General features: G+C 39.9%; 1 protein-coding gene and 1 long non-coding RNA gene across 5 annotated transcripts in view; one reads left to right on the top strand and one right to left on the bottom strand.

The window, feature by feature from the left end:
• The window catches only part of ASAH1 (N-acylsphingosine amidohydrolase 1), a 46,115-nt gene extending 40,250 nt beyond the window's left edge, over positions 1-5,865 (bottom strand). The window contains exon 1 of one of the 3 annotated variants that reach the window (XM_032618338.1): positions 5,667-5,865. In XM_032618338.1, coding sequence (XP_032474229.1) covers positions 5,667-5,756 — 90 coding nt within the window. In that variant the 5' untranslated portion in view covers positions 5,757-5,865. The remainder of the gene's footprint in view (positions 1-5,666) is intronic. The other 2 variants (XM_032618340.1, XM_032618341.1) reach the window with 2 other exon arrangements.
• A 135-nt stretch (positions 5,866-6,000) lies between these two features.
• The window catches only part of LOC116746722, a 103,308-nt gene continuing 90,010 nt past the window's right edge, over positions 6,001-19,298 (top strand). The window contains exons 1-3 of one of the 2 annotated variants that reach the window (XR_004347854.1): positions 6,001-6,357; positions 10,984-11,170; positions 13,652-13,723. This is a non-coding gene — a long non-coding RNA (uncharacterized LOC116746722). Of the gene's footprint in view, positions 6,358-10,983; positions 11,171-13,651; positions 13,724-19,298 lie in introns of those variants that run through there. The other variant, XR_004347853.1, reaches the window with a different exon arrangement.

Raw genomic sequence — 19,298 nt, 5'->3', positions numbered from 1 at the left:
GGGTAGAGTGGAGACAGGTCCATCCTTACTTTCAAGGGAGACCTGAACAGGGAAAGACAGCTTCAAAAATCTATGTACAGACCTGAAATAAAATTACAGTGAGCTCACTTGTTATTTAAAGTTTCTTACTATCTCCAAATTTAACTATACATGGTTTTAATAATAGACAACCTTATCAAGGTAAGTAAAAATTTAAACAGATGATAGGTATAGAATGTAAATAGATGAAAGGGAGCGATATTAGGTAGTCTGCTTGGTATGTGCTACCTTGTCAAAGGGTGAAAAAATACAACCAACTTAAAATCAATCTTTCACATGTGTGCTCTCTCATTTTTGCTTCCTAAAGCCAAAGAAAGTGGTGAAAATCTCTGTAAAATGTTTTGTTAATACTTCCTGAGTCAGCGAATTCTCTAATTATTCTAGTTATTTGATAAGAACTTGAACGTCTTCAAAATTAATCATTCTTTACGTCCTCCCCACTCACTAAAAAAAAAAAACTAACTACAGAGTTACTTGACATAACTGTATTTAGGAAAATAAAATATAAAGTGAAAATTATTCCATTAGCAACCTGAACGCTCCATGCCTAAAAGAAATGAGATAATTCATCCAGCTCCCTAAAATATTTGAGTCCTCCGGAATGAGAACCTCAATGAAATGTATGCTTCTAAGACTGTACAAAAGAGTTCAGAAAGCCCTCATGTGCTTGGCTTATTCACATAACCAGAAAAAGGCAGTGAAAAGTAATTAAATTATATAGCTCACACCAGTGTTCTTACCATCGGAAAAGAAGCTGAACAATTTCAGCAAGACAACTTTCTTTCTTCCTTCCTTCCTTCCTCCCTGTCCTTCCTTCTTTCTTTCTTCCTTTCTTTCCTTTTCCTTCTTTTGTTTCCTTCCTTCCTTTCTTTCTTTATTCCTTTATTTATTTATGGCTGCATTGGGTCTTTGCTGCTCTGCACGGGGGCTACTCTTCATTGCAGTGCATGGGCTTCTTATTGCAGTGGCTTATCTTGTTGCGGAGCACAGGCTCTAGGCGTGCGGGCTTCAGTAGTTGTGGCACACGGGCTCTAGAGCGCAGGCTCTGTAGTTGTGGCACGGGGGCTCAGTAGTTATGGCTCGCAGGCTCCAGAGTGCAGCCTCAGTAGTTGTGGCGCACGGGCTTAGTTGCTCTGCGGCACGTGGGATCTTCCCGGATCAAGGCTTGAACCCGTGTCCCCTGCATTGGCAGGTGGATTCTTAATCACTGCGCCACCAGGGAAGTCCAACAAGACAATTTCAATTCAATTCTTTAATTCACCGACAACTATTTTCTAAATAAGATTTGTTTCTTAAAGTGTTCTCTATGTAAGACAGAGCAGACACATATTCAAGACACACTTGAATAAGAAAAGGCATGTTTTCTTGCATATATAACAAATTCAAATGAGCATGCAAAGTTTTTCACTTGTTTTCTGACCTTTGATGGAATGGTACCCTATTAAATTGAGAATATTTAGGTAAAAGGAATGTGAACAAACTCTCCATAAGGGCAAAGACCTCTCTATCTTGTTCACTGACCTGTTCCCAGCATCTGTAACAGTCGGGCCCAGACTAGACATGCAGTATTTGTTGACTAAGCAAACATATGGTATCTGTGTATTCCTTCCTTTAAAGTACTGGGTGGAAAACAAATGCAGTACAGTAAAACTGGCCAGGCCAGATGGGGTTTAAGTGATTTGGGAAAACGTTGTAAAAATCATTGCTAAAACCTGATTCAGTGGCTAATGTCAACAATGTTATCACTCACTTGAAAAGCTGATGCATAAAAATAAGTTCGATTCAGTAATTCACTACTGAGCCAGTGTGTTTAATTTTCACACATTTTAGGGATCTGCTTAGATTTATTACTGAGAACAGCCATCTCGCCTACTCTGATTCCTTTCCTTCTGATGACTCCATAGGCTACTACAATCTATTTTCTGCTCCCAATATGCTCTGGCCGAGGTGACCAATGACCTCTAGGTGCCAAGCACAACAGATACTAGACATCTCAATGGCATTCAATACAGGTGACCTGTCCCTCTCTCCCCTGAGCGTCCCTAACACTTGCTCTCCAGTTCTGGCTGCTGCTTTAATTTTGCCAGTTCTTCCTGACCTGACACATGCATGTCTCCTGAGCCTTTGACTAAGCCTCTTCTTCTCTTCTATCTGCTCATTGTTCACTCCAGTGGGCTTCAAAATAATATGCCTACGACTTCCAATATCCTCTTCTGAGCTCCAGTCCCAAAGGTCTGCTGGATGTCTTGGTGCCATCTGAAATTCGACATAACCAGAGTGAAAAATGACCTTCATTCTTCCCTCCTCATATTCCTGTAGTGATGCCACTATTCTCCCAGCTGAGCACTTCAGAAAGGTGCCAGTCCCTCTTCCCCATCCAACCCCTCCTTCTTCTCATTCTACCTCCGAATCTTCTCCGGAACCATCCACTTCTTTCCTTTTCCAATAGCACAACCGTCCTGTAAGTCAGGAGGGTTGTGCTATTGGACTAGTCTCCTCATATCCACCCTTGCTCCCTTCCAATCCAAACTGATCTTTTGAAAGTGACAAATTTATCACATCTTTTTTAAAACCAGTCAACAGCTTCCCATTGTTTTTAGGATGAATTCCAAAATCTTTATCAAGGTCTACAGAGCCCTGGATGATGTCATCTCCATCTCCCTCTCCAGATTTTCTTGCACCACTTCTGTCACCACCATCTCTCTTTTTAAAATATTTTTAAATTTATTTTTTATTGACATAATATTGGTTTATAACATAAGTTTCCAGTATACATTATATTTCTACTTCTGTATACACTACAGCATGCTTACCACTAAAATTTTAGTTTCCATCCATCACGATACAATTGATCCCCTTTACTCATTTCACCCTCCCTCTGCCCCTTTCCCTCTGATAACCACTATGCTGCTGTTCTCTGTATCTACGTGTTTGTTTTTGTTTGGTTTGTTCGTTTATTAGATAGATACAGTATCTGTCTTTCTCCGTCTGATTTATTTCACCCATCATAATACTTTCAATATCCATACATGTTGTTACATATGGCGAGATTTCATCTTTTTTCATGGCTGACTAGTATTCCATTGTGTGTGGTGGGTGTGTGTGTGTGAGAGTGAGAATCACATCTTCTTTATCCATTCATCCACTAATGGGCACTTATGTTGTTTCCACGTCTTGGCTCTTGTAAATAATGCTGCAATGAACATGGGGGTGCAGATATCTTTTCAAATTAGTGTTTTCATTTTCTTTGGATATATACCCAGAAGTGGGATAGCTTGTCACCACCATCTCTTAATAGAATCAAATAACTCAAGAAGACCTTAAAATATGCCATAGTCTGAAGCGCCTCAAAAACAAAACAGAACAAAATCCACAGACATTCCAAATCCAATGATTTTTGTTTGTAATTTAAAGCCAGTTCCCACTATCATATTTATCAAAAGTAGTTTTGAAATATATTTTGTTACTATGTGTGGCTACAGTTTATCACAGAACAATTCAAAATGAAAAAAAAATGCTTATTCTTGTCAAAGGATGAGGTCACTGAACTTCTGTGAAGTTCCCAAAATCCTGTCAGCCAGTGGCCCCCAGGTTTTCCAGATCAGTTAAAAAACTGAGAGGAGTCCCAGTTTTTGTTTTACAAAGTGAAGATGTTAAAACAAACAAAACAACTCACACACATAAAAGAACATTTTAACAACAAAAATTGGAAGGTCATAATCAGAATAAAAGCTAACATTCTAAATTAATAATTTCAAGGCCTCATTTTTCTCATTTCATTAAAGACTTGTGGAAGCAGCTTCCCAAATTGACACCAGAGGCCAGACTAGAATTTGACAACCACTGTTCCAGATAAGAACTATTAAATTAATGGAGGGGCTGTTGATTTTTCCTGTTCTACAAATACCTTTTAAAGTACTTATGCTTGAAAAAATAAAGTACTGACAACGAAAATAAAAGGCAGATATTGATATATGAAACTGTTCTGAGGTCCACAACTAGACCTCTCAGTATTAACTTGCTGCTCTGACACTCAAAAGCCAGGCCGTTTCTCTTCTCTTCTTAGACACAACTCACAGAATACCCACCTCAGTGAAGGTTAATCTGGGACATGATCAAATGAGACAAAGCAAGGCCACTTCATGACTCTAAGCACAGACAAAAACAAAGGTACGTGTAACACGCTAAACACCAAACACCTCCTTCTCTTGCTAAACAAATAACTGTTTCTTCTTTACCCATAGTGTTGCCTCACTTTCTAAAAGCAACCAATCTAGAGCAAACCCCCGATTCCTTAGACCTGCCCCTGAAACACACAAAGTCCAAATTATAAAACATGTTTTTCCTAATGCCCTTTTACTGAGAGGCCCCACAGTTGCCCATGGCATGCATTCTCACTCACTGCAAAATAATAAACCCAATTTCTTCAACTACAGGTGTGTTTCCTGGGGTCTTTGGCTGAAAGCAATGACAGTATCAAAGTATAAAATTCTTTAAAAATTCCCATAATCCCAACCACTTTAAAGCAAATTAATTCCCTACCCACACTAAAGCAGACTAATTTTATTTTTCCTTATACCCTTCCAATCCTCACCCACATGTATATACTGTGTATTTTTCTGTTACTGAAATCGCTGTGTATACTACTTTGTATTCTACTTTTACTTGCTTTATCTTGTATCAATTTTGAATGGCTGAGTAATATCTCACCATGATCTTACTCTTAAAGCTTTTCTCCGTAGACAAATAAAAGAATAAAAGAGGAGAATGCACATCTTGCTCCTAAAGTCAATGTTCTACCTAAACTATTCAAAAACATCCTCACCTAGTCTTAGGTCACATGCACCCAAGTTCCTATTTATCTGATCTGTTGATAAGAAAAATGCAGTCTTATTGCTTTTAAAGAAGAGAATTATGCAAGACCACCAGACCAGGTGTCCAGAGGCCTGAGTTCAGTCATGCTTCTAGACATTTTCTCACTCAGAATCAACTTCCTCCCTTGCAAAGTAAGAGTGAAACTGGTCCCTCATTGTCTCTTGTAGTTATCAAGTCTGTGTTCCTGCTACTTCCCTCAAGGGGAAATAGCCACAGGCCCAGTGTTCACTTGACTCGGAGATAAAGGCCAGGCATCCATATCTAGGTTGGCCTGGGCTGCTCCCATTGCCCTGACTGGGGATGCCTTGCCCTTTCCCAGGGCCCTCAGGATCCTTAGCTAATACTTTTCCTTCAGCACCTCGTCACCAGGCAGAGGATGCCAAAGTCCTCAGGAAGTTCGTCACTTAATCATGTACACAAATCAACTGGAACTTTTTCTCTTACAGTTCTGGATGCTCGAAGCTGGTACTGGTAGAACAGATGCAATCCATCAAACGTGAGGGTATGCAAATCATAATCACCAATCCGCAGAGATCAGGATTTCCCCAGAAGGTTTCCTTGTTCCAGCTTGTACCGAATCGACCCGGGGTGAAATTCGCCAGCCCGCTCTACACCCACACCTCTGCTCAGGAAAACACCGACCCCCGTAAAGATGCTGCCGGGACTAGATGTCCCTCAAGCCCCGCCGGCTCCGCACCTGGGCACCCCACTTCCCCGTGCTCCCGCGCGCCCCTCTCCGCGCCCTCGCCTACCAGCTCACCCACCGGTGGCACGTGCTGCGCCACCGAACAGGTGACGGTCACGCTCAGTAGGACGAAGGTTAGGCGACTCCAAACCAGCATCGCTCCTGCTGCGAACGCCGCTACAAATGACGCCAGAAGAGGCCGCACAAGGTACCACCTGAGCTCAGAGCAGACCACGCCCCCGCCGCCGCGTGACCCGCGGGCTGGACCGCACCACGCGAGGCGGGGGGAGACAGACGCGCAGCAGATGGAGAGAGCCGGGCTTTTCGGTGGCACGGCAGGACAAGGGAGCCTTCCGAGAGGAAGAACGAACCCACAGGATGGGGGTCAGCGCTTGCGTTAGGACCGTGGTGTTTGTCGGTCCCCTCCACCCCCCCACTGCTCCGCGAGCAATGGTTGCGCCGAGCCCGAGCTCCAGCCCCAGCTTCGCGCCGGCGGGTGCGGCTGAGGAACTTATAGCCGACGAGTTGCCTCACGAAGGGCCGCGCCCACCTCCGAGCTTGGGGCTGGGCACCTTCTCCGACTCCTTTCCCGGCCCGGTGCGGCCGTGCAGCGTCCGCAAACAGCCCAGGGCGAAGTCCGCCTTCGGGCAGCTCGATACCAAAAGCCCACGAAACGGGCGCAAGCCACGAGGGTCTCAAAACGCGGCGTAGCACGCGAACGCGACCCGTCTTTGCGCTCTAAGGAGGGCAGGGCCGAAGTGAGTGAGGTTTTTCATCCTGACCGTGGGGTCCCCGAACAGGTGTCGAGGCGGGGGGATACCCGGGAGGGGGGATAATTAATTCTCACGGGTAGTAAAGACTGTGAATTACCCATTTAGACTTTAGCAGCCGAGCTGACAAGGCACAGAATTTAGGCTTCAGTTCCTTGCACTTAGACAACAGGTGGAATGTCCAGGTAGAGCCGCGAACCTTCCTTCACTGATGGGAATCAGCTGTGTGTTTTCACTTAACTGATGAAACGCTTCAGGTTGGCAGAGCCGGGGGTGAACCTGGGAGGAGGGTAGGCTTTCGCACCTGAAAAACAGCTTTACAGATGTATTTGCTTGGCATTCGTCCCTTGTATGGACGCCGTCGCCCTAGTAGGATGAGTTACTTAAAAGTCCAACAGGAAATCCTACCCTCTGGGTTCTACTTTCTGATTGAGCCTCTTTGAAATCCAACTAGCTTTTTTTTTTTTTTAATGCTTCAGTAAAACTCAGAATACTATCACTAAAGTCTTCATATATTCTTTTTTTTCTTGTGTGTGTTTGAAATTGCAATTTTACCCATTTGTATTACTTGGTTAGAAAAACCAAACAATCCTTTTGCTGGAGATTGGGAAACGAGAATTGATGTTTGAAGGCTGTTTTCCTAGGGTTTTTTGTTTGTTTGGTTGGTTTTTGGTAGATGACAGGGTTCCTGTCTCTGAGGAGGAAGTTTGACTTTTGAAACATATCACATGATTTTGAAACATATCAGTGGTTCCTGACTGAACAGTGAGCAAGCAGATCATAGAAATGTTCCTTAATTCAGAAATATTTACTGTCCACCTACAATGTGCTAATCATTTTTCCAGACATTGGGGATAAGCAGGGAACAAAAAAGACAGGAGGTTCCTCCCTCCTGAGGCTTACATTCTAGATGAGAAATGGACAATAAACATCATACCCGAGAAAATTTATATAGGATGTTGGAAGGTAATAAATGTTATAGAGAAAAAGCAGAGTAAGGGGGATCAAGAGTAGGGAGAGTCACAATGTTAAGTAAGATGAACAGGACAAGCATTTTTGAGAAAGTGATGTTTGAGCAGAGATTTGAAGGAGGTGAAGAAGTTAGTTTTGTGGATGCCTAGGGAAGAGTATTCCAGGCAGAGGGAGCAGCTGGGGCAAAGGGTTGACAGTGAGAATGTGCCTGGCATGTTTGGCTACAGCGAGGAAGTCAGTGTGTGTGGAGCAGAAGGAAGAGGGGGTAAAAAAAGGAGAAGAAGTCTGAGAGGTAAGGGGGGTAGGGCAGATTATACAGGGTATAAGGGGCTATTGTAAAGGCCTCGGCTTCTCTGTGCAAATGTGTAAATAGGTTGAATTATCTTGGACCTTAAAATAAGTCTGAAAAAAAAGAAAAAAGGAAGTAGAGGATTCCCATCTTTTGTATAAGTAGCTATTTGGTTTGAAGATCATTCATCTTTAAAAACATTTTTTTTATTGAATGAAAGTCTTTAAATTCTATGGTGCTTTACAGTTTTCAAAAGTTTCATGCACATGATTTCATATAATCCCATTATTGCCTCTCCCCTTTCCCTTCTCCCCAGCTGGTAACCACTAGTTTGTTCTCTATACCTGAGTCTGCTTCTTTTTTGTTTTATTCCCTAGTTTGTTTTATTTTTTAGACTCCACATTAAGTGATATCATACAGTATATATATTTCTCTGTATTATTTCACTTAGCATTATGCCCTCAAAATCCATCCGTGTTACTACAAATGGCAAAATTTCCTTCTATTTTATGGCTGAGTAGTATTCCATTGTATATATATGCCACTACTTCTTTATCCGTTCATCCTGATGGATACTTAGGTTGCTTCCATACCTTGGCCATTATAAATAATGCTGCTATAAACATACGGGTGCATGTATCTTTTCAAATTAGTGTTTTTGGTTTTTTTGGGGTATATAGCCAGGAGTGGAATTGCTAGATTATATAGTAGTTCTATTCTTAGTTTTTGGAGAAACCTCCATACTCTTTTCCACAGTGGCTTCAGCAATTTACATTCCCACCAACAGCATATGAGGGTTTCCTTTTCTCCACATCCTTGAAGATCATTCATCTTAAATACTACCGAGAGCACTTTAAACATGTCACCAAACACATTTTTTCCCTATGAGAGGATATTAATTGCTGGTTAGATGGTCTGGCAAAATCAGAATCTTTATACAGAAAATTTACGTCAATTAGCATGATATTCTTAGGCATGAAAAATTCTAATTTTCATATAACTTTGCATTTAACTTTCAAAGCCCTATTATATACCATTGATTCTATTTTCAGGCAAATTAAAATTTAAACCTACTTCCCTAAAATTATACCATTTTATGCTTTTTTTTTTTTTTCCCGGTATGCGGGCCTCTCACTGCTGTGGCCTCTCCCGCCGAGGAGCACAGGCTCTGGTCGCACAGGCTCAGTGGCCATGGCTCACGGGCCCAGCCGCTCCACGGCACGTGGGATCCTCCCGGACCAGGGCACGAACCCGTGTCCCCTGCATCGCAGGCGGACCCCTCAACCACTGCGCCACCAGGGAAGCCCTATGCATTTTTTTCTTACACCTACATCTTTTTTCTTAATCTACTCGATTCTTCAGTACTAGAAATGTACAGAAGGCCAAGGCAAAGCATGTGGCTATAGGAAACTTTGCTATGGTTTATGGCACACTGACATATTCATGGAAATGGTATTTAAGTGTACGAAGGAATGATTATGTCGGCAGGAAGGGTGGTTCAAATACTATCTTCACAGCAAGCATCAGGTGTAAGACTTGCATAACATATTTAATGTGCAAGAGTCAGCATCAGTAATCGAATTGTTTATCAGAATAGCTGAAGTTCTTGGCAAGCTGTGGACCTTTTCTAATCTCCTACCTAACATTCCTGGGTTTCTGAGGTGATTTAAAATCATTGCAGTCTAATCATCCAACCCTTAATGAAATCTACCGCACATAACACATTACCCAGAACTAGGTATGACTTGATTTAATAAAACAGAATGTTCAAAAGGTTTGCACTAAAAAAGAAAGAAATATGGAAATAATGTTCCAGTTTAAAAAAAAAAAACATTTTAGGGAATTCCCTGGCAGTCCAGTGGTGAGGACTCCTGAGCTCTCACTACAGGGACCTGGGTTCAATCCTTGGTCAGGGAACTAAGATCTTGCAAGCCACGCGGTGCGGCCAAAAAAATAAATAAAAATTTTTAAAAATAATAAATTAAAAAAATTGTACCAGAAGTATTTACCAATGAATTGTTTAATTAAGAAGAAAAGACTTAGTATATCTAAAATGTAATCTGAGTTTCAAAGCTTTGATTTTTATCCATATTTTTAGGAAGGAATCTAGAGAATGAAAGATGAAATAGATGGAAAATCAGAATCTTGCAAAACTGTTACATGATTCTTTTCCTCCAGGAGCTTTATTTATCACACTAAGCAAGATTACTTGCTTTATGTTTTACTTTTATAAAGAAAAATATGTCAAATTATTACCTTTGGCTCAAGGTATAATGATATTTTATTCCATTACAAAACTATAAATTAATTGCTCACATTTAGTCTAATTGCCCCCCATGTAATGTCAAAATCAAAAGGTTGGGCTTCCCTGGTGGCGCAGTGGTTGAGAGGCCGGCTGCCGATGCGCGGGACGCATGCCCCGGTCTGGGAGGATCCCACATGCCGCTGAGTGGCTGGGCCTGTGAGCCATGGCCACTGGGCCTGCGCATCCGGAGCCTGTGCTCCGCAGCGGGAGAGGCCACAGCAGTGAGAGGCCCACGTACCGCAAAAAAAAAAAAAAAAAAAAAAATCAAAAGGTTATCTTAATTATCCTTTACTTTGCACTTATCTTTCTGTTACTTTGTGAATCATTTTTGATGTCTTATTGAACCCCTGGTACCACAGACATGTAAGAATCTGAAGAGACACTTTACAAAAAAATCCTTTTGTCTATTTCTACTTTCTTTGATAAGACATATAGTTCTGACCTGAAAATTATTCGTCAATTCAGTTCAAATTCAATAATCTCTAAATCTTTTTTTCTTGCTCTGATTTCATATTCCTGCATAGTTCCATTTTACATAAACCATTATAAATACCTATTTAATGCTTCCCACCAGTTGTTTCTCATAAGTTTGTGGTAAATTCATTTTTCCCTCAGTAAACTCTGAGTACTTACTCTAGGTGCTGGGTAACTAGCGAACAAATGATCCCTGCCCTGGGGCTTTGTCTTGTGGGAGAGAAAATGAAGATGGAAGGGAAAATGTAAATCAAGCGACTATTTTGTAAAATATCAATAGATTTAACTAATTCCATGCTCTACCCTCTGGTTTAATATTGTGGATGTTTTGCCAACCTCAATTCCACTCCTCCATTATACAGCAGACATGCGATTTGGATGAACCGTGTCCCCATCCTTAGCCTCATCTCTGGAGGTGGGCCCGGGTTGGTCTGATGTTTAAGGTTACCCTAGTCCTCTTGCCACCATGCTTGGCTTCGGCCTTAGTCACTCGGACTCTTGAATTCAGTAGGCCATGGTTTGAATCTCAGGGTTTTTGCTCTGATTGAGGCATTTGTCCTTTCTCTTTTAACAGGAAAGAGTAAGCTATTAGTCTCCATTGCTGCTGGCATTCATGCTGTAAACTTGAAAGGAGCTGCCTAAGGATGAATAGGTACTGTGGACAGCACAGAGGAGAGAAGGAAAGAAACTGGGTCTTTATGACATTAAGCTGATAGATGACCGAACACAGAGCCTGTCCAACAACTGGACTCTTAATTATGGTAAGCCACTACTCTTCTTTATTATTGAAGCCAGTTCAAGTTGGTTTGCTTGCAAGTTGAATTGTTGTATCTGATAGCATCCTAAGGGATGCACACATAAAAATAGATATGTCTACCTTCTCAAGAGCAGAGGAGAATTTATAAAGCTATAACACTTAAGTTTCAGGACCTTCACTTGCTCAGGCATCTTCCAAACCTTCTACCCAATTTTACACTTGTAATTTTGTATTCTTGTCTTTAAAGAGGACCATCCAAATTGTATAAGCTTTAGGCCTTACAAAACCATCAGATGTTAAACAAAACAAAACAAAACCATCAGATGTTTTAGGGGAGAAAATTTCCACCTTTCTCCCCAATACTTTTAATTCATGTTTCCCTAGGGGAAGAGTGACTTACCTAATTGGTAAATAGCTGGATGGGTCACTGCACATGTGGGGCCTGACCTCTCTAGCTCTCTCACTCAGATCTGTGTGCCCACAGTGGTAAGTCCTGGATGACAAGAGTGGAGGGGGAAGTAATTGTTGTCTTTGACTACATCTTCCAAAATTGGCACCTATCCAACAGACTTTTAAAATACTATGTTAATGTCATGGCTGTGAAGACTTTGAAGAAAGCATCATGAAAGGGTGGCTCTGGGAGACATTGAGAGAAGGTAGTGAAAAAAAATGGAGCCTTTTGTATGTACTTGCATCTGCTGCCCCCCAACCCGGCCTACTCTGCCCGCAGTTTACTCCCTGTCATGTTAGAAATTGGCTGTGCCCCTGGAAAGCAGTTCGCATTTGTCAAATGACTGAGTGCATAAATTCATTCCAGAGGAGAAGGAGTTGGCATCCCATCTTGGCTTCAGGTCCAAGTTGTTTTCTCTTTTCCAGCTTAATCAGCAGTAAAGCTGATGTTTATTGCCACCCAATGCCTGTGTATATTTCTCAATCATTTCCCAAACAGGAAAGGTGAGGAGAATGATTATTATCCTGAAATGACAACATACGTCAGCAGTAGCAATTATAGTAATATATATATATTAAAAGTACTAAATGACCTACTAAAAGTACCAAGCAGACCACTAGGTGCCATGAAAGACACACATGCAGTAAAATAGGAATTCCTAATCAAAGGGAGTTTACAACTGAAAAATACCACGAACATAAATATATATCAACTTATGAGGCCAACTACAGTTCAAATGTATGTTTTATATATTCAGTTATATTGGGTTGAACCATATGAGACTGCTATTTTTGTAGGTTAATATGTAATTGACTACCGATACTTTCATATGGCCTACCTAATGTTACCAACACCCAAAACATTCACAGTCATTTGATTTGACTTGGAAGCTGGTGCCATCATACTAGGTCATCTGTAGACCTCTGATGGCTCCTGCTTTTCCTCACCCCTCGAAGATTTTTCACATCTGGCTCACTGTCACTCTTTTAAATTTGATACCTGTCAGTATTCTCGGTGATTGCAATTTCCACAAAGACAATTTTTCTGATATTCTGGTTTTTCTCGGTTTCTTGACCTCTTCCCTTGCAATGTTCTGTATTTTACCTCAAATGCCCAATTCCATTGTCATATCTTAGACATTGGAACATTACTTGATTTTTGCTTCTGGAATAACACTCTTTTTTGATTCTTATATTCCTAACTGGACACGTCTTCAATATCCTCCGTTGGTTTCTACTCATCAACTGACCTTTTTATGTGGGGTGCCCCAGAGCCTGGTCTTCAGATGTCTTTTCTTCTTCACGCATGTTCTCACTTCCCCACTTAATATCTTTCAGTGATTTTCCATTACTCTTATAGTCAAGTCCAGCATTCTCAACCATAGCTCGGAAGGCTCTGCTTAGAAGCTGGATTGCTTCTGACTTCCTCTCTGGAAGGAATTATTGCTTATCACACCCGCTCGCTCATTCCCTTAAAGCAATTTTTCCAAAATACTGTGCTTTTTCCCACCTTAGTGTCCCTACTCACTGGCTTTCTATGCATGGAATATTCTTTCTCACGCCGCCTTCACACATATAACTCCTGGGAGTTCTGCTTAAGTTATGTCTTCCTTAGCAAAGGCTTCCCTGACTTACATCTTTCCAAAACCAAGTTTTGTTACCCTGTTAATCAATTCTCAGATATCCTGTACTTTTCCTTGTCCTTTGCACACGTAGTTTATTTGATTAATTACTATTTGTTTAAAGTCTGCCTTTCTTAATCTATAAACCCTTTCAAGACAGGGGTCATGTCCTATGTTGTTATCATGGTATCTGCAATATCTAGCACAATTCCTGACATAATGATGGTGTAGAATAAATATATGATGATTAAGTGACTTATTACTTACAGGGCTCAGGGATCCTAACTTCCATAAGTAACAATACTTTGTGGGAATGCATTCAAGTGCTAACTGGGGTTCTACAAGCCTATCCTTCCCTTCTCTTCCCTCAATCACATTTCTTTCATTTTCTCTCTCTCTCTTTCTCTGTCAAGCCTCCAATTTGTGATGGGCTTTGGAAGAAGTGTGAAGTTCTAGAAAAAGGACTGGGTCAAGGACCTAGGGTAAGACACCTTGGCTTTTATCTCAGAATATCTCAGAGATAAGCTTTCTTTCTGTTCTTCAGGCTCTAAAATAAAGCTTTAGGGATCTTGTTGTTGTTGTTTCTATTAAAGATACAAGAAGCACAACCAAACCAACCCATAATCCTATACTTCATTTTATCAGGATCATGTAGGAAAAGACCAAATCTAATCCTGAATGTTAATATTGCATCTGTACCTAAAATACAAAGATCTGAAGTAGTGGTATCTGTGATTTGTAGGATATGCATATATTCAGCCAAAGCGATTAACCCTATTTACTACCACAAACAGTGGATTAGAGTTCCTAGTGTTTCATATATTTGCCCAACTCTGGTATTGACTGACTTTAAAATTTTTACTAGTCTGGTGGGCTGCAAATGCTGTCTCACTGTAGTTTTATTTTGCAGTGTTGGGGTGGGTTCTCATGAGCCAGTGACATCACAGTGTGATTGTGTTCAGTGACCTCATGTTTGGTCGTTTGATTCATCATATGATATTTACCCCATGGAAATCAGCAAACATTACAAATCAGGCTTTCCCCTCTGGAGAGCCAAGTGTTAAAGATTACCTACCTATATAACCATTGTTGATAAGGTTAAATATTTTCTCATGTATTATGGGCTTTTGTAATTCTTTGAATTATTTTATCTTGAGTGGCTTGGGCTGTTATTACAAACTACCATAGACTTAGTGGCTTATAAACAACAGAAATTTGTTTCTTGCAGTTCTAGAGGCTGAAAAGTGCAAGATCAAGGTGCTGGCACATTTGCTATCTGGTCTGGGCCTGCTACCTGGTTCATAGACCACCGTCTTTTCTCTATAACCTCACCTATGAATACCATCACATTGGCAATTAGGTTTCAACATATGAATTTTGGGGGAACATAAACATTCAATCCATGTCATATCTGTTTGTGTCTTTTGCCTATTTAAAATTTTTTTGGCTATTTTTTTTTGATTCATTCACAGTTGTTTTTCATATCTTATAAATACTTTACTCATTATTATCTTCAGTATATTTGCTTCACATTTCTTATTACACCTCTGACCTTCCCTCTGGGATCATTTTTGTTCTACCTAGACTTCTCTTAATGGGCATCTAATGGTGATAAATGCTCTCAATTTTTATGTTGACAGTGTCTTTATTCTGCTTTACTGCTTTTCTCTATTCTTGAAAGATAGTTTCATAGATTATAGTATTCTAGGTTGACAATTTTTTTCTCTCAGCGCATGGAAGATACTCCTCTGCTGTTTTCTGGCTTCATATCTGCTAGTGAGAAGCTAGCAATCAGCTGAATTGCTGAAGTTTTGGAGTGATCACTCTTTTCTTTCCAGCTGCTTTTAAGATGAAACTTTTTTCTCTGTAATTCTGTAGTTTCACCATAATGTGTTTAGGTGTGTATCTTTATTTATCATGTTTGGGATTCACTGGTATGCCAAGATCTGATGTCTGAAAAGTTTCTCAGTTGTTATGTCTATTATCTCTTTCTCATTCTTTTTATTACCTCCTTTTTGTACCTAAAGTAGGCATATATTAGACATTCTCATCATGTTCTGTGTCTCCTCGATCTTATTTCATAGTATATTCTATCTCCTTGTCTCTGTGAGCTGTATTTGGGATCAATTACTGTTATATTCTGGCTCATTATTTTTTTCTTTGCTTTTGTTTAATCTGATGTTTAATCCATCCACTGAATTTTTAATTATGTTTTAAATTTTTTTAAGTTCTTATTTTTATTAAGTTCTTAATTGTTTCAAATCTTTCTTAGTCTTTTTATAATATTTTTTAATGAGGGTTTTTTTTTTTAATTTATTTTTTGGCTGTGTTGGGTCTTTGTTGCTGCGCACAGGCTTTCTCTAGTTGTGGCGAGCAGGGGCTACTCTTCGTTGCACTGCATGGGCTTCTCGTTGTGGTGTTTCTCTTGTTGTGGAGCACGGACTCTAGGCACACGGGCTTCAGTAAGCCGTGGCATGGGGGCTCAGTAGTTATGGCTCGCAGGCTGTAGAGCGCAGGCTCAGTAGTTGTGGCGTACGGGCTTAGTTGCTCTGCAGTATGTGGGTTCTTCCCGGACCAGGGATCGAACTCGTGTCCCTGCATTGGCAGGCGGATTCTCAACCACTGCGCCACGAGGGAAGTCCTATAATCTCTTATTTCCTGCTTATATCCCAGAAATAAGTTTTATTTCTTTAAACATGTCAAGTATAGTTATTTAATATTATACATTTGATGATTAATTTTTGTTTTTGCTTCTCCTGATTCTCATTAATGGTTCTTTGTTTCTGTGTATTTTTAAATTTTTCCTTTCCTTCTACTCAGTGCCAAACAAAAGAAAAACTTTCTTTGTCACCCACCTCTGTGCAATAAGATTTATTTCTCATGCACTGTTACCCTTGAAGGCATAGTCCTTTATAGTCATAGATTCCCTCCTGGGTGAGTCCAGGCTCCTACCTCCCATATCTTGGACACTTGTCAAAGCAAAAGCTCAAAGTCTCCAGGATTTGGAAGAAACTTCCAGGTGAGAGTGAGGTTTGGTCCTCATTCATCTCTGTGGGTTCCTGTTTCCCTTTGTTTGATAGTCTGTAGATTCCTTTCTTTTGTGTGGATGAGTGGTGTTTTAAAAGATATTTAAAATATTTCACCCAGTGTATTAGTTGTTTTAATAAGGAGTGCCATTCATGGTGTCTAATCTGCTATATTACTGAAAATGCAAGCCCTGCATTTTCATGGTTTTGTAAAATCATGGTGAAACTACCCCACTTCTGGGTTTGATATGAGTGAGATGAGAAATCCCAAGAAAGAAGAAAGAAGTCAGTGTGTTTAGTACTTATTATTTTGTGACTCTGTGTAGTTAAATGGTAGGTCTATTAGCACCATACCCCCCCAACTCCTGGGTATGCATTAGAATAGTGGGGGGAGGCAGAAAGCAGAAGGAAAAATAGTAAATGTGTTCTTAGACCTATAAAATGACTTTTTATTCACTTCTTATTTACACCATATGGTGAATTGATCAGTAATTTTCTAATATTAAAGAGAAAACTGAGGGTCCTGATTACAGTTGGAATTGGGCAAGATGTGGAATTTCTTAGAGCTAATATATTTGTTATATGTTTCTTTGTTATAAGAAAATATTAGTATTGGATTGAAAAATGATACTTTATATTCTATGAATTCAATCACTATAAAATAATGTATTAAAAAGAAAAGAATTTATTAGGTTTAGAAATAAAACACTAACTGCAAGAAAATTAATAGTAAGAAAGGGCTTGGAACTGAGAAGGTATATTTCAAAACTTTTAAAAATGAAAAGTGTACTTGGTAAAAGAATGAACAGTCATGCTCCTGGAGGGTCGTTCAGAGTTAGAGATAAGGATTTCCAATGCAGGATGAAGGTGTAGCAGAAGCAGTGTTTTAACCTTGCTGGTCTGTAGATAATTTAGGTGGAGGCAAAAGATCAGCTGAGTCCGACAGAATCTTTGGAATGAATGGTCACGAGAGTGTCAATGCTGAAGTCAGTGAAACAGAGGATGGGAGGCTCAGTGAAGAGAAAGACCAGGAACTAGGTTCCGTGTGGGTCGAGGACCCTGATGTACAGCAGTGTAGAACTGCATTGGTGATGGGTGTGGATGGTATGTGCTGCAAGGCCTGAGTTGATGGGTAGGGGTAATGAGAAGCTTCAAAACTGGTACTTGGGCTCTAGTATATGAGTCTCTAATTCTGGGTGCACTGGGATGAGAGCTGAATTCAGCGTGGAAAAAGTCAGAAGGGGCATTTTCATGGGGGAGTCAAGAGGAAATTTGTCTATTAGAAATTTTTGTTTACCTTCTGCTAAATGCTTAAGTTTTCGTCCATTTTTCTACATTATGGAAAGGGCACACTGGTGTGAAATGAGGCTATGGCAGTAAAAGGAACATGGAAAAAGAAGAGTTGGTAATCATAGGTGGAGAGGTGGGAGAGGTTGAAGAGGCAGTGATGGATATACAGAAGGTCTTCTAGAGAGGATTTTTGGGCTAAAAATGAAAAACAAGGGAGCATACAAGAAGGTTCTGTATCTGTAGGAATTTGGGGAAAAATTATTTTCCTGAACAACAGTAGGAAGGGATATATTTAAACAATTCCTGCTGCTATGCTTTAAAGCTGATGTATACTAGGATTTAGGGCTGAGGAGCTGCACAACAGCCTAGATTGGTCTGAGGTCCACTGGCGATTTCCAAACAAGTTACCACACTTTAGAAAGCCATTTTGCATACACAGGTAGCATCAGACTATGAATGCTGGTGGCCTGCTAAACTATTATCTTAATTTTGAGTTTTCCCTGGGTTTTTTCTGGTATCAGGTAAAAAAACAAACAAAACAAACAAACAAAAAGCCTTGGGGGATTATATTTAGCAGGATAAAGAAAAAACAAACAGGGAATAGTACTTACACAAGCATAAGGGATAATAAAGAAAAAATAAGACATGAGAAGACATTGCCTATTTTTCCCCCATGTGAATAACTACAGCTATACAACTTAATTTTGTCAGGTGGTGTGGTTAGGGAACTAAGGTTAGAAGTCATGACTTGATTCCTTACCTTGGAGTATATTTATATTTACGTTTACACCTTTCTAAAGGAGTAAAGAGACATGCTTTGTTTTCTTTGTTCTCTTCCTTACGATTCCACTTAGTATCTAAGGACCAGAATTAGGAAATAGCATGATGGAAAAATAAACACTAATAAGTAGTGCTATGCCCCTTTTTCTCTACTAGCAGCACTAACAGGATTGCAGAACCTCATTAGGTTTGCAGAACACTGTAAGAAGAACACCTGCAGATTTTAATTTATAAGTCCTTGCTGTGCAGTCTGAAAAGAAAATCTATTTTTTTTTAATGAAATACAAAGGCAGGGTTGAAACACAAGGCCAAATGGAAAGAAGGCTTGTTTTTTCTCCATCTTGGAAAATAAGCCTCAGTAATGTTTTAAGTAGCCCAGTGGCAAAAAATTAAACAGAAACACATCAAATAGTGCCAGAGATTTTCCTAGGGTAAAGTACACAGAAAATGTCATAATGCAAAATCTGCCTTAACACCATCCAGTTCACTTAATAAAATATGCATTAAAAAAAGCCTGTAAACTAATAGGTGGGTGAGGAAAAGGGAAGTAAAGGTATGAAATTGTTCTTTTTCTCATTTTGTTTCTAATCTTTTAATTAAATGAAATGGATTTCAAGATGACTGAGCTTGAAAAAATTATCACAGAGGTTACCTACATTAATCTCCTTAGGCTAATATTGATGATAATAATACCATAAAAGAACAATATCTTGAAAAGTAATTTTTGATGTTTTTTACCCATTATGAAAGCTATCATGTCATAATAATTTGGTTAATAAAATATGATGTTAAGCTAGCATATTTTAATATATTCTTCTGTGTTGTAAGAGTTTAGAATAACTGAGTAAATATAATTCCTACAATAAGGAGTTGAACCCATGCCCTGATTAGCTCTACACTAGAGCTGACCCAGGAACTCCGCAGCATTTGGGTGGGTACTGGGTCATCTGGTATGCTGAGTCCA

Source organism: Phocoena sinus, chromosome 21 (assembly GCF_008692025.1).
Source record: "Phocoena sinus isolate mPhoSin1 chromosome 21, mPhoSin1.pri, whole genome shotgun sequence".
Lineage (NCBI taxonomy): Eukaryota > Metazoa > Chordata > Mammalia > Artiodactyla > Phocoenidae > Phocoena > Phocoena sinus.
Note: the sequence above shows the minus strand (reverse complement) of the source record. Positions and strands in the feature narration are given on the sequence as shown.